Source organism: Narcine bancroftii, chromosome 4, assembly GCF_036971445.1.
Source record: "Narcine bancroftii isolate sNarBan1 chromosome 4, sNarBan1.hap1, whole genome shotgun sequence".
NCBI classification, from domain to species: Eukaryota; Metazoa; Chordata; class Chondrichthyes; order Torpediniformes; family Narcinidae; genus Narcine; species Narcine bancroftii.
In genome coordinates, this window is record NC_091472.1 from 197001844 (window position 1) to 197017695 (window position 15852).

The following is a 15852-nucleotide window of genomic DNA, read 5'->3' on the forward strand; positions in this document are numbered from 1 at the left end:
AATGTTAAATTACAGTCTTAACATTACACAGAATCTCAGATTTGATTTTTAAAAAATATATACAGGGAAAGAGTGTCATCTTTCGGGAATGACTGCCCAACTTGTGTAAAAAAGAGATGGATTTCAAAAATGTGTGAAGACCAGGTGAGGAAACAATGACAACGTGTTAAGTGACACAGGGACTATTTCCAGTTTCAGAATGCTGATATTGTGCTTAGATTAGCGCTTGCCTTGAGTGACCAGTAACGCAGTAAATGGCCTATTTATTGGTGGGTTAAAAACAAGCTCTAATTCTTTTATAATTACTTATAAAACAACTGTGCAGAGTTTAAGACTCTAAAACTTGAGCTACAAAAACCTAAACATTTAATCGGTCCTAATAGATACAAACTGGCATTTCATTGTCAGTTACCTTCTCACCTAGTCTGGATATGAGGGTGTAACAAGCTATTAATGCATCTGTCATAATGGCTTTTCCTTCAGTGTAAACGCAAGCCGGAGCAGAATTTATGGTCCAATTATTCCTCACATTGACTAACGTTTAAAAAAAAAGTGCAACTGAGCCTTGGTGTTGCAGGAGGAAGCGCACGCTCCAATCGATAGACTCAGCTCTCCGTCGATGCTCTGCTTTCACTTTGCTCTTTCTGTGAACTGCATTATGCAGTCAGAGAGTTCAAAGTCCTTTAACCATGGAACAGAAGCAGATGGGGTTGGGGGGGGGGGGGGGTGCAAACATTCCTCTCGGTTTCTGTGTGCAAGCAAAGGAGGCTTGAGGTGTGTAATACAGTGTGAGCCACTCCCCACAAATTGGTAGGTGTCCCCCCCCCCCACGCCTCTCTGCTGTGGGGTGATGACGCAGTCCTCATCCCAATCGTCAGCAGCTGCTTCTCCCTTGGGATGGATGGTCATGGGCAGACCAACCCGACTGGCTTTCCTCGAGTGACAACTGCAAGATCAACACTGGAAATCCACAAACCTTTATCATGTAAACAGGTGTCCAAAGCAAATGGTTAACCTATAAATTTTTTTTAAAATGGTATAAAAATGCTCAAGGATTGTACAAATTAGTCAATGAATGGCAATAATTGCTTTGGTGGTAAGCATCTCACAATCAACTCTTCCGTAATCGTGTCATCACTTAACCAAGAACTGCCCGATGGGTGTGGGCTCAGGGACGAGGGCAGGGGCGAAGTCAACTCTCCCAGTTCCCCATGCCAGGGCAGGACAGCTACTACGTGCTGACTACCACACCTACGATGATTGCAATAACAGCTAGTAGGACCCCGACACAAATGATGATCAGGAACATTTTCTGTAAAGGAGGAGAAGTACAAAAACATTAGTGTGAATTCAGACAGTCAACACATCAGTAGCATAAAGGGCACTGAGACTGAAACAGCTCCGAACCAGAGTGGAAGCCCTGTTGCCGATGGTGTGTGGCCAACGGGAACAGCAAGATCGCAAACATATTGTGACTTTTTTGGAGCGACAGAGCAGGGGTCAGGAATGCACGGCTTTACCCCAGAGCATGTAACAAGGCCAAACCTCAGTGTTCATGCTCTTGTTCAGTAACCTGGTGGCCTGGACCCAAAGAACCACTGTGGAGTTTAAACCAAAGCTTACATCAGCCGTGCCAGTGGGATGATAGAAACCAGCCCTTGGCTGCAAGGTTCGGCTCCAACCCTGGAAATGGGGGTCGCCATGGACACGTGGCAGCAGGTTTAAGGAGTAGCAGGTGCCCAGCCACCGCGCAGGAGGTGCTGGCACCACCCTGAGATCCCCCTCCGAGAGCAGCCAATACAATACTGCCTGCCACCCCTTTACTCTCACCACTTCTCACCCTCCTGCTGGCCCAAGAGCTTCCCACTCCTAGTGCACGAGATTTCTAGCTGAATAGACACCTTCTCTCCAAGAGCTCTCTAATAAACGACTGGAGTCTACATTTCTGACACTAAATGGAGCTCTTATGGAAATCACGAAGCAAGCAGCCTCTCAACAAGTGGTCTGCCATTGCAGGGTTTGATCTCAGCTATACTGGGATCAGGGTCGTCAGCTGGCCCTATGCCTGGCCATTGTGGTAAACATCAGAAACAGCAGCCGGCCATTCGGCCCATCAAACCTGCTCCCCATTCAACAAGATTATGGGGGGGTCTGGCTATGGACTCAGCTCCTGCTCCCCTCCTAACCCTTAGCTCCTCTGCTATGCAAAAATCTACCTGCCTTTTAATACATTTAATGAGGTGGCCTCCACTGCTTCCATGGGCAGAGAGTTCCACAGATTCACCACTCTCTGGGAGGAGCCGTTCCTCCTCATCTCCATCCTAAATCTACTCTCCAGAATCTTGAGGCTATGTCCTCTGTTCTGGATTCACCTCCAAGTGGAAACAACTTTCCTGCCTCTTTCTCATCTCTTTCATGATGTTGTATGTTTCTACAGAATCCATCTTATTCTTCTAAATTTCAGTGAGTGTAGTCCCTGGCAACTCACATCTCTCCTCACAGACTAGCCCTCTCGTCTCTGAAATCAACCTGGTGAAATACTGTTTCCTTCCCTCCCTGCCTGGCCTGCAGAGGGGTTGTTTAATTCAGCTCTGCATCCTGTTGATGGTCAATAATGCAGCCAGGAGATGTGACAAGCCTCCCTCTCTAATATCAGCTCGCTGCAGTCCCATTCCCAGGTGGGCACATCAAACAATTCTTGTCGCAGGAACACTAGTCCTTCCAGAGGTCAGGGCAAGTTCTCTCAATGGCTTACGACATCAGACGAAGGTCAGCCTGTACAGGAGGGTTAGTCACATGATCACTCCTGCTGTTCCAAATATTGCCACGAGATGTTTGAAACCCCTCATGGGAAATATACTGGGCCATGCTTTAGTGTCTCATCCAAGAGGCAGCAGTATTGACAGTCTTGCACTAACTCAGCAGTGCGGATCTCAAGCCATGCACTGACCCCAGCAGAGTCAGAGCAACATAGGAAGGCTGTGTGGCCATCCCACACTACGCTTCCAGTGGCCCTCCGCTCAGTGTCAGAAAGCCCGCTCACCTCCCTCTCCGGGCTGTTTGTTGAGATAAAGGATTTGGAAGGAGCAAGTCCAACCCTGCACATTTCAGTGATGTGGGAACCGATCTGGAAAGGCACGTGGGAGCCTGTGGGCCCGAGGGCTGCAGGGCAGTGCACGACTGGGCCTGGCTCAGTAATGGGTTGGTGAGCTAGCTCATTATGATGTTGGGGACGGACGGCTGCTTCAGGGACAGTTTTTTCGTATGAAGTGGGTAGGTGAGAGCGCAGGGGCAGCAGAGAGGTGCTAAGATGGATTGGAGTGGGGCAGGGGCTGTTCCGTGGGCTGATGCACCTTGTTGGTGGCGGGGGGATGCTATTATGGGTGTTTGTTGAATCAATCAGCATCAGTGAAGAGTGGGCAAGAGAAATAGCAACATTGTGCATATCATTCCAAGCTCTGGGAGGTTTGAAAAGTGTATGGGGTTAAGATTTATAAATGGAAAACTAGAAAACCATGGATGATCAGGACTCTAAACCATTTGATCGGGCCTCGGCTGGAGAACTGGCCTGCATGCATGAAGATTGAGAAGGGTGAACAGAGCTTCTGGAATGAGGGCGTCTGTTACAGCATGAGATGGTAAACGTTTAATGTGTATTCCCAGGGTTGGGGAATCTTGAGGTGCCCCAGTTGAGGATGGTGAGCTCTCATAGGAGAGTCAGTCAATAACCAGAGGTCACAAAGTTCAAATCAGTGGGGAGAGGGGTCAGCAGGAGGCAGCACTGGCCAATGAAGAACATGGGACCGAATGCATCTGGTACATCAGAGCCTGCAGGGCACCAGTGGGCCAAGTAGCCTGAAGCAGAATCCACGGAGGTCAACCTGGATGCCTACTTAAAGCAAACTGACCCGTCGAGCTTTGCTCTGGTATCGCATTGCTTTCTTCGTCTCTTCCTTTGCTCGTTCGACGTACTCTGTGGCATTCACCACGTTTGTCTCGATGTTATTTACCATTTCACCCTTTGTAAAAGAAGAAACAGTTTAAGCATGGTTTATAAAATGCTCTCTGTGGTCTACAAGTCCATTCTCAGTCCGCGTCCTCCTTTACTAAAGTGCTGCAACCAGAGCCCACCCAGGATTGCTCATGTCACAGACCTCACTCCCACCTGCCCTCCCTCTGTCCCACCTGCCCTCCCTCTGTCCCACCTGCCCTCCCTCTGTCCCACCTGCCCTCCCTCTGTCCCACCTGCCCTCCCTCTGTCCCACCTGCCTAAAGCACTGTAACCCTGTTAACACAAGACACACACAAGGCTGACACTCCCCTGTAACTGTCCGTTAACACAAGACACACACAAGGCTGATCCTCTCCTATAACCCTCCATTAATACAAGACACGCACAAGGCTGACACTCCCCCATAACTCTCCATTAACACAAGACACACACACAAGGCTGATCCTCTCCTATAACCCTCCATTAATACAAGACACGCACAAGGCTGACACTCCCCCATAACTCTCCATTAACACAAGACACACACACAAGGCTGATCCTCCCCTGTAACTCTCCGATAAGACAAGATACACACAAGGCTGATGCTCCCCCATAACCTTCCCCCCACACACACACAAGGCTGACGCTACCCTATAACCCTCTGTTAACAGTCGACACTACAAGGCCACGACTTCCCTGTAACCTGGCTACATGAAAGAGTCAGTAGCTGCTTTGAGGAGTTCCCCAAAACCCATTCTTTCGGGATTTGGATGTTCCGTGAGAATGCCCACATCAGTGAGCACTGCATTCTCAGCCCCAGTCCTGAACCCTGTTCACTGTGTGAAATAACCTTGTCCTCAGCCTGCTCGTGAAGGATTCCCCACTATCTGCACCCACAGCCACCATCTCTGCCTCACACAGGCCCCTGCAGATCCGGCCTCCTTTTATCAGGTTCAAACAGAGAGTACACTCTGATTACCCCTCCATTCTCAAAGCCCAGCGTCAGTCAGAACTCCGTCAGTGAGGGTAATGCAATGAAGCTGCTTCATGGCCGCACGTAAGGTGAGTGATGGAGATGGCAGTGGAGGTGATGAAGGGCGCAGGAGATCACCATCTTCCAGTGCAGCAGGGGCACCATGTGAAGCCTCCGTCTCCACTGAGAATGGGATCATCTTAATGCCCATGGCATGATCACAGCTAGGATTTTGGGCCATCGCTATCAACATTCAAGTCAAATGCCACAGCGATTCAACATGCTCATTGATGAAATGGATTGAATCGTGTGTATTGGGTGGTTACCTGTGTCACTCGACATCAGCAGCACTTAACAAAAAGAGAGATCTCGTTTACACATGGCACCACACAGGTCCAGTCTACAGTCACCCCTCTCCAGAACAGCTCTCAATCCAAACTGGCACAGGTACACTTCACATAGCAAGTGGTACAGCTGGAGTGGATCCCCACAGAAAAAGAGGTGGCCATTCAGCCCACTGAATTCATGCTGGATATTTGAACATGCTACTCTACATGCATCTTGCTCATACAGCACAGAAACAGGCCATTCAGCCCATTGTGCCTATGCTAACCAAGGACCTGCCGGCACTCCCCGCTCCCACCCCCAAGCCCTGTCCAAGCTCCCCACCCCTAAGGCCTGCCCGTGCTCCCTGCTCCCACCTCCAAGACCTGCTCTCACCCCCGAGACCTGCCCACGCTCCCCGCTCCCACCCCTGAGGCCTGCCCACGTTCCCCGCTCCTACCCCCAAGACCTGTCTGCGCTCCGTGCTTTGGGTGGCATTGATCACCTCTGCTGATCATCGTGTCAGCCCAACTTGCCCAGGCTAACCAAAATGTCCCACCCACACTTGTCCCATCTTTTCTGCAAAGGTCCTTAAAGCAGAGATGTACTCGCGCTCTCACACAGCATTCACTCATCCTGCCTTCGTATCCGGTCCACAAGTGCCCAGCTACAGGCTGAGACAGACACTCCATTGGATGCAGCATAAAAATCAACCCCCCCCCCCCACCCACACAGAGCAGTTAGAGGGAAGTGGGCATAGTTGGGATCAAAAATTTGCTGTCCTCATCTCATTCAATCCCTGTCTGAAAAAGATGCATGGTGTCAGCTTCTCACCGCCAATCTGCTCGGGTAGTCTGTGGCACAAGGTGAGATACCCATAATAATGCACCGCTGTAGCACAGGTTAAATAGCTGAAACCAGAGTTCAGGGAGGCCAGTGGGCACCGTAGCACAGCAGCTGCTGCATTCACCACTCAGGCACTGGGGTCACCCTTGACCTCTGGTGCCACCTTCATACGATCACCCTGATCATGTAGATTGCCGGGCAGGTGACCTGGCCACTGTAAAATGCCCGTAGTGCTGGCAGGAGGAAGGAGAATCAAAGATGGACGCATGAGAGGGGAATGCAGAGCAATGGGACAGATTCAATGGACAACCTGGCTTCTTGGGGTTGGAAATACAAGGCCAGGTGGGAACGATGGGTCACACAAAGCTACTCTCTTGAAAGCCCATGGAGGGGGAGGTCTTTTCTCTGTGGAGCCATGGAGGTGTACAAGGTCACGGGGGGCACAGACTGGGGGGGGGGGAGAGCCAGCACTTTTTCCCAATGACCGACACCAGTGGACTTCTGTTTACAGGGAGTGGAGGAACGACTGGGGGGAGACATCAGAGGTAAGTTTTTATTTACACAGAGAGTGGTGGGTGCCTGGGGTGCTGGTGGAGCCTGGTCCAATAGGAGCATTTAAAAGACTCTTAGATAGGCTCATGGCTATAAGGGTTCTGGGCTGTGAGGTTGATGTGGATTATGTTTCCAGAGATCAGAACACTGTGGGCCGAAGGGCCTTACTGCTGTAATGTTCTGTATGCTGTCCCCAATGACAAGGATCAACTGCACACAGAATAGAATGCAAGCTGTCCAGGGAATGGACCTTTTTTTTTAACCAAATCCTTACACATTCTTTAACCCTCTATGCAAGTTTATATTTTGGGGTAAAATCTGTTTCCCTCAATAGCCAGACTGGCAGAGACGGACTCAGCAGTGCCCACGGGAGGAATGGCAGAGTTTGGCCTGAGCCCCTCTGACACTGTCCCCATCAAGGGACAGGGACAAATCAATGCTGCCCAAACACACCCGTACTGTCACGCTTAATCTCTGACTGTGCAAATTGCCCATCTACCCAGACGTTTGTCACAAGCCCTGTTCATTCACCCGAGTGCAGATGACTCTCCGCCCAAATGGCTTTGGCTAATGTTCAAATCCTTGCAGCTCCGATGTAATACGAATTATTACCTCTGCTGCTACCCCGCCCCGATAAACTGGTGTATCCAGCACCTACATAAAGAGTGGTGGGAGCCTGGGATGGTGGTAGAGAATGGTACAATAGGGACTTTAAAAGACTCTTAGAAAGGTACATGAACACAAGAAAAAAATAGAGGGTTTTTGGTGCAACATCGGGAAGATTTTAGTTGGCTTCCATCAGTCAGCACAACATTGTGGGCCGAGTGGACAGGACTGTGCTGTAATGTTCTATTCATAGAGGTTTTAGGGGAGTGGATTTCAGATTCTGCCATCCTGATCAGACCCAACCCCCTAGGCTGGGATGCTTGCAGTCACGAGGATGCTGAGCTCATTTCTATGGTTACAGTTTCCAATGAATCATCGTTAGAACTTTGGCTTCAATCAGCTCATGCCTTCTAACACTGAATGCTAAGACTGAAAATGCTCCACGGCAAAGAATCAATAACCAGAAGCTGCTCTATCCAAGTGCAAGGGCAGAGAGCCCCAACTCGTGATAGGACCTGGCTAACTTGTGCCCCCCCCCCCCCCACCACTGACACTCCACTCTTGATTCCAATTAGGTGGCAGACAGCAGATGCTCTACCTGTTGCTCGACCAACATTGCCATGTCCACAAACATGTCGTGTAGCTCCCGGATGCTTGCTTCCAGCTTGATGATGTCCTTGTGCCGTGACTCGATCTCGTTCAGGGCTTGTCGGGTGATCTGAGTGTCTGAGATGATCTGCCAAGACAGAGGAAGGAGGTGACCTGCACCACTGAGGAACTCTAATGGCCCCTCCCTCCCTCTGCTACTGGCAAGAGTCCAGAGGTTCTGTAGGGTGCCCCAATAACCGAGGGTAAAGGTCAGTGCAGGATGCGGCCTGTCTTTCCCACTTTCTCCACAGGCTGATTAGAGCAAGAGTTCCACGGCAGGGCTGAGGGCTCACAGCTGGTGTGAACAGCTCAGCAGCAGCAGTAGTAAGGTAACGGCTGCTGCATGGCACCACTGACTGGTTGGGAAGCAGAGGTTTCCTTTGGAGCAATGGAGGACTTGAACTCCCAAGTATTGTTTAATGAAGGTTACGAGACAAGCAGCAGCTCCTCTACTTTTCTCTCAGCCCAGGTCAGGCTGCAGTGCTACCATTTGGTCTCTGGACGGTCTGCTTCACTGCCCTTGGCAGTGATCCTACAGGGGGTTTCCTCCAACATATTTCCAATGACCCACTCCTCAAAACAGTGGCCCCAGGGACCCCGAAGCCCACCCGAGTCTCAGGCTCGATACTGCATCCAGACACCACTTCTGCCATCAGGGACTTGACAACCATAACAAGTAGTGGTAGAATCAGGGGTCGACGGAAATCGGTATTTGTAAAAAATAGGTGGGCTGGCATGGACTTGGGGACTGAAGGGCCAGTTTCTTTCTTTGTTGTGTCTTCTGATACTTGCGTCTGGAGGGAAAAAAAACTTTTTAAAATTTAAATTGAGACATACAGCACGGTAACAGGCCATTTCAGCCCACGAGTCCATGTCGCCCAATTACACCTACACCCCCAGGACGTTTTTAAATGGTGAGAGGAAACCAGAGCCCCTGGGGAAAACTCACGCAGACACGGGGAGAATGTACAAACTCCTTACAGACTCCACAGGATTCAAATCCCGGTCCCGATTGCTGGTACTGTATCGGCATTGTTCTAACCGCCACGTCAACCTTTTGATTCAAGGCGAGTGCTGGGGTGGCATGGGAACGGGGGGGGAAGGGAAGATCATGGTGGCACTCAGGTGAGGTGATCACATTTCTAAACTAAACCCTCTGCAAAGTGAGAGAAGTTTCTGCGTACATCAGATGTGAAAATAGATGGGTTACCACTCTCCAGCATCTCTTCCAGCTGATCGTCAGTGGTCGTTCTCCCAGCTGTTAAAGCAAAGCACAAACAATTCAATAACACCAAGTTCCTTGGAGTTCACTTTAACTAGTGACCTATCATAGATACAAATCTCCTCACTTGTCAGGAAGGCGCAACAGTGACTGCACTTCCTGTGAGGCAGGCAGGGCTACCAGGCACCATCATCCTTCTACAGAGCTCTATTGAGAATGTCCTGGCCAGCTGCATCACAGTGTGGTACAATTGTTGCAGAGAAATGGATCAGAAGTCAATCCATAAGACCATAAAAAAGGCAGAAAGATTAATTGGAGTCTCCCTCCCTCACCCCCATATTGACGTGATCAACCAGGATCATTGTCTGGAGGACATGCAAAATCATTGAGGACCCCTCCCACCCTGCACACGGCATCTTCCAGCTGCCCCTGTCAGGGAAGAGATACAGGATGATCAGAGCCAGCACCACCAGGCTGAGGAACAGCTTCTTCCCAGGGCAGTGAGAATGGAGAACGACCCAAGGAACTGCTCCCACTAACCATCTGAGATTTTCATATTTACAAAACAATATTTATTAATTTGTACATATGAATACATGCCCTGCATATGTATTTTATGTCTGTATGTGTGTGTTATGTCTGGTTGTGTGTCTGTGTGTTTTGCACCGAGGACACCTGTTTCGTCAGGTTCAGACCCTTCTGAACCACACTTTTCACTCTGAAGCACCAGCATACAGAGCAAAGGAACAAACTGCAGCTGACAGCATATAAATCAGACAGTCCCACATCCACCCATAGAACGCTACAGCACTGAAAACAGCCCCTTCAAAACCTTTTAGTCTGTGCCTATCATTGTTCAGCCAGACCCATTGACCTGCTCCCATCCATAACAACACCCCCCCCCCCAGACCTCTCCCATCCATGGATCTATCCAATCTATTTTTAAAACTCAAGATCAAGCCTGCATTCACCTCATTAGATGGTAGTACATTCCATACTTCCACCACTCTCTGAGTGAATAGCTTTTTCCTAACGTTCCCCCTAAACCTTTCCCCTTTCACCCTGAAGCCATGTTCTCTCATATTTCTCTCTCTTAATATAAGTGGAAAGAGCCTATTCACATTTACTCTGTCTATGCCCCTCATCATTTTGTTAAGTTCTATCAAATGTCCCCTTATTCTTCTTTGTTCCAGGGAATGAAGTCCTAATCTGTTTAATCTTTCCATGCAACTCAATTCCTAATAACCTGGCAACATCTTAGTAAATCTTCTCTGTACTCTTTCGATCTTATTGACCTCCTTCCTGTAGTTAGTTGACCAGAACAGAATACAATACTCTGAATTTGGCCTCACCAGTGTCTTACACAAATTCAACATAACATCCCAACTCCTATACTCAATAGTTTGATTTATAAAGGCCAAGATGCTAAAAGCTTTCTTTACAACCCTGACCACCTGTGACTCCACTTTCAAGGAACAAGTACCTGTAACCCCAGGTCTCTTTGCTCCTCCACACTCCTCAGAGCCCAACAATTTAGTGTACGTCCTTCCTTGATTTTCTCTTCCAAAATGCAACACCTCACACTTGTCTGTATTAAACTCCATCATCCATTTACTGACCCATTCTCCCAGTTGGTCCAGATCCCTCTGCAAGCTTTGAAAATCTTCCTCGCTGTCCACAACACCCCCTATCATAGTGTCATCAGCAAACTTGCTCATCCAATTCACCACATTATCATCCAGATCATTGATATAGACAACAACAATGGTCCCAACACTGATTCCTGAGGCACACCACTCGTCACAGGCCTCCAGGCCTCCTCTCTCTGTTCTTCTCCCACACAGCCAATTTTGAATCCAGCTCACAACCTCTCTATGTATACCTGATGTCCTAACCTTTCAAACTCCGTAACCTCCTGTAATGGAAGATTTGAACCGTGTTTCTTGCTTTTGCAGCCTTTGCTTCTGCAAGGCTGAGAACCTGCTTGTTGCATATGAATTAGTTCTTTTCTTTGGCTTGGCTTCGCGGACGAAGATTTATGGAGGGGGTAAAAAGTCCACGTCAGCTGCAGGCTCGTTTGTGGCTGACAAGTCCGATGCGGGACAGGCAGACACGATTGCAGCGGTTGCAGGGGAAAATTGGTTGGTTGGGGTTGGGTGTTGGGTTTTTCCTCCTTTGCCTTTTGTCAGTGAGGTGGGCTTTGCGGTCTTCTTCAAAGGAGGTTGCTGCCCGCCAAACTGTGAGGCGCCAAGATGCACGGTTTGAGGCGATATCAGCCCACTGGCGGTGGTCAATGTGGCAGGCACCAAGAGATTTCTTTAGGCAGTCCTTGTACCTTTTCTTTGGTGCACCTCTGTCACGGTGGCCAGTGGAGAGCTCGCCATATAACACGATCTTGGGAAGGCGATGGTCCTCCATTCTGGAGACGTGACCCATCCAGCGCAGCTGGATCTTCAGCAGCGTGGACTCGATGCTGTCGACCTCTGCCATCTCGAGTACTTCGACGTTAGGGATGTAAGTGCTCCAATGGATGTTGAGGATGGAGCGGAGACAACGCTGGTGGAAGCGTTCTAGGAGCCGTAGGTGGTGCCGGTAGAGGACCCATGATTCGGAGCCGAACAGGAGTGTGGGTATGACAACGGCTCTGTATACGCTTATCTTTGTGAGGTTTTTCAGTTGGTTGTTTTTCCAGACTCTTTTGTGTAGTCTTCCAAAGGCGCTATTTGCCTTGGCGAGTCTGTTGTCTATCTCATTGTCGATCCTTGCATCTGATGAAATGGTGCAGCCGAGATAGGTAAACTGCTTGACCGTTTTGAGTTTTGTCCTCCCCCTCTACGTCCTCCCCCTCCACGTCCTCCCCCTCAAAAGATGCTCACAAACTCAAGCTAGCATGCTGGAACATCAGAACCATGCTAGACAAGGCTGACAGCCACTGACCTGAACGTCGGTCTGCCCTCATTGCACATGAACTCCTCAGACTTGACATCGACATAGCCGCTCTCAGTGAAGTCCGCCTGGCAGATGTAGGCAGCCTCCAAGAACGCGGCGCGGGCTACACACTCTACTGGTCTGGCAAGCCTTCGGATGAACGACGCCTATCTGGTGTAGGCTTCATGGTCAAGAGCTTCATTGCCTCCAAACTCGAAAACCTTCCGACAGGCCTCTCGGACCGAATCATGTCCATGCGACTCCCCCTTCAAAACAAGCGTCACATCACCCTCATCAGTGTCTATGCTCCAACCCTCCAGGCGGAACCAGCAGAAAAGGACAAGTTCTACACCGACCTGCGCAACCTCATCCAACGCACCCCTACAGCCGACAAGGTTGTCATCCTGAGCGACTTCAACGCTCGTGTCGGCAAAGACTCAGAAACCTGGCCAGGAATCCTGGGCAAGCATGGCGTCGGCAAGTGCAACGACAATGGGCGCCTCCTGTTGGAGCTCTGCGCAGAACAGCGGCTTGTCATTACAAACACCCTTTTTCAGCAGAGGGACAGCCTTAAGACCACCTGGATGCATCCCTGATCCAAACACTGGCACCTCCTGGACTACATCCTGGTGCGAGAAAGTGACAAACGAGATGTGCTCCACACCAGGGTCATGCCTAGCGCGGAATGCCACACTGACCACCGGCTGGTTCGCTGCAAGCTCAACCTTCACTTCAAGCCAAAGCCCAGGAACAATAAAGCCCCCAGAAAGAGGTTCAATGTTGGAAACCTGCAGTCAGACGAAGCGAGAGGAAACTTCCAGGCAAACCTCAAAGCAAAGCTCGACGATGCAACCCGCCTCACGGACCCGTCCCCTGAAACCCTCTGGGATCAGTTGAAGACTACCATACTGCAATCCACTGAAGAGGTACTGGGCTTCTCCTCCAGGAAAAACAAGGACTGGTTTGACGAAAACAGCCAGGAAATCCAGGAGCTGCTGGCAAAGAAGCGAGCTGCCCACCAGGCTCACCTTACAAAGCCGTCCTGTCCAGAGAAGAAACAAGCCTTCCGTCGCGCATGCAGCCATCTTCAGCGCAAACTCCGGGAGATCCAAAATGAGTGGTGGACTAGCCTCGCCAAACGAACCCAGCTCAGCGCGGACATTGGCGACTTCAGGGGTTTCTACGAGGCTCTAAAGGCTGTGTACGGCCCCTCACCCCAAGTCCAAAGCCCGCTGCGCAGCTCAGACGGCAAAGTCCTCCTCAGCGACAAGATCTCCATCCTCAACCGATGGTCAGAACACTTCCAATCTCTTTTCTCTGCCAACCGCTCAGTCCAAGATTCCGCCCTGCTCCAGCTCCCTCAACAGCCCCTAAGGCTAGAGCTGGATGAGGTTCCCACCCTGGATGAGACATATAAGGCAATCGAATATGAATTAGTAGACACACCTAAATTCCACCATGGGGCCCAGGATGCAGTTGAATCAGAAGACATTATCTAAATTTACACTATATGGGGCCCAGGGATGTGCATATGAATCAGTAGACATTATCCAACTTCCACCGAGGCCCAGAGATGCAGTTGACTTTTGTTGGTTGCAGAAAGTCAGGAGACCTTGAGATAATTAAATAATTTGTTCAAAGAGATAAGATCTGAAGTAAACAACTTTTGGGTAATATAAGCCATGGTCCCACTGCTGAAGTTTGGGACTCTCCAAGAGGTGGCAACATCTCTCAGCAAGAAGAACTTCAAGAGTCCAGCTAACGTCCTGGTCAAGGAAGGTAGAGAAACTGCTACCGGCGCCCCGACAACCTATACAAGTGTGCAGTCGTTGCCTCGCTTCGGCAGTTGGACCAGTCCAGGCATTGATAAGTATAATTGGGAAGGGCTTGCATATTGTAGTGTGAATTCAGCTTTATATTTAGTAATAAAACCTTGTATAAACTGAACTGCTCTTGGTGCGTGTGTGTGTCTATTTTCTTTTCGTAGCTCAAACACTGTGACCAATCTAAAACGAACAAAATGAGAGGTATAAGTTTACCCAAGACCATTGGCGCTGCGAGCAGGATTGGTCTCAAGATGTTTCGCCAAAAGAAAGAGGTGAGCCCTGAGCAGTTCTTGATTCCAGGATGGACTGCCAAAGACGATGGGTTTGGCATGTTGGCCAATACCCTGTCTTTGTTGGGACCACCCATTAGTTTGGATGTGAAGTTAGACCCATCAAGTGCACCTCTGGGAGAGCGGGTTGCCACTCTCCTTCGAGAAAGTAAATTTCCTGGTAAAAAGGGGACACTGACGGAAGGTTTTTGGCTGCTGGCCACAGCCTTACGCCACTCTGTTCAGCGTGAAGTAGAATCTCAGCATAAGAGAGAGCAATTAGAGGAGGAGCTAGAAGCCATGCGACAACATTGTTCCATGATGAGCGAGATTGTTCACACCAATCAGGACCGAGCCAAAGAATGGGAGGATAAGCACGTCCAAACGATCTGCCGTAATATTAAACTCCGGCAGCAGCTCTGTGCAGATAAAGAAAGGCATGGAGTAGAACCCGATCCATATCGTATTCATGCCATGATAAGGAATGGCGACGATCCTGACGTAATTGATGAATGGGACGGGAATACCTGGAATGATGACCATGGTAATAATGCAGATACTCCACAGTATGTGCCTGACAAACTGCCCTCTCCACCTGCTGTTTACGCCCGCCCCATAAGGCAGCAGACTTCCCAAACAGATGGAAGGGGGGGATGATGAAAGGGTAGAGATTGAAGGGATAGATACCCCGATCCCCCAGGGGAATATATCCGAACCCCTGCTTATGCTCTATGGCCTACTCCCTCTACGGGATGGCCTAGGCCTCGTCCCGTCCACTGGGCAAAGGACCCTGTGGGCCAAAGTGTGAGCAGAGGTCAAGAGCAGTCCATGATGTGTGACTTCTCTATAAAGGAGCTGGCTGCCATTGGAGATCGATTTAGGCAAAAGGCAGGAGAAACTCTGTCAGCCTGGCTCCTGCGTGTTTGGGAGCAAGGAGGGGATAATGTATATTTAACCCTAAGGAATTGTTGGGATTAGGAACATTGACTACTGATATCCGGGTCACTGCTGAGCTGCAGGATAGAGGAAGAGAGGTGGATTACTTACATGCCACTCTAGGGGATGCCCTGCTATGAGTATACCCATCACCAGTAGATTGGGATTTACATTTGCAGAACAATTAGGGCATCCCAGAGGAGGGTATAACAGTAATTCGTCAGCAGGCCCTGGCCTCTGCCTTGTATGCAGGGCGTTTGAGGCTGTGGGTACATGGGGGGAGCCCTGATGAAGAGACATTCACAGCCGGAATGCATACCAGATTGGTTCATTCTGCCCAACCCACTGTACGGGGACTGGTTCTGTCTGTAACTAGTCCGCTAATTGGGCACCCTGTGTCTGAGGCGGTGCACGTCTTATCTGGGCTTCGAGAATTAGAGTTGGGAGGTAAAATCCACTCACGTACAGCCCAGGTTAAATCAGACAAGCAGGATGAAAAGAGAGGGTCTGCTGCTAATAATGGACCGACAAGAAAGGACCTTTTTCCTAACCTTGTTAAAGTTAGGCGAACCTAAAAGTGATATTGATGGGAAACCTACTGCAGTCCTTTATGCCCTTTATAAGAGGAAGGCAGGGGAACATCTTCCCCAGCTGTTGAGTCCTCCTGGCCCAACTGTGCCCTCTGCTCCCACTGCTGCTCCTATTGAGCCAGCTTCTCTTGCTCCAGTTAT

At 49.7% G+C, this 15852-nt stretch overlaps 1 protein-coding gene across 3 annotated transcripts in view; it reads right to left on the reverse strand.

Annotated features, from left to right (window-relative positions):
- Positions 1-963: 963 nt before the first annotated feature.
- The window catches only part of LOC138761432 (syntaxin-2-like), an 89986-nt gene continuing 75097 nt past the window's right edge, over positions 964-15852 (reverse strand). For 2 of the 3 annotated variants that reach the window (XM_069933564.1, XM_069933563.1), the window contains exons 7-10: positions 9125-9198; positions 7891-8028; positions 3909-4019; positions 964-1312 (exon numbers count right to left, since the gene is read on the reverse strand). In XM_069933564.1, the coding sequence (XP_069789665.1) occupies positions 1232-1312; positions 3909-4019; positions 7891-8028; positions 9125-9198 (404 nt within the window). In that variant the 3' untranslated portion in view covers positions 964-1231. Of the gene's footprint in view, positions 1313-3893; positions 4020-7890; positions 8029-9124; positions 9199-15852 lie in introns of all 3 variants that reach the window. The other variant, XM_069933565.1, reaches the window with a different exon arrangement.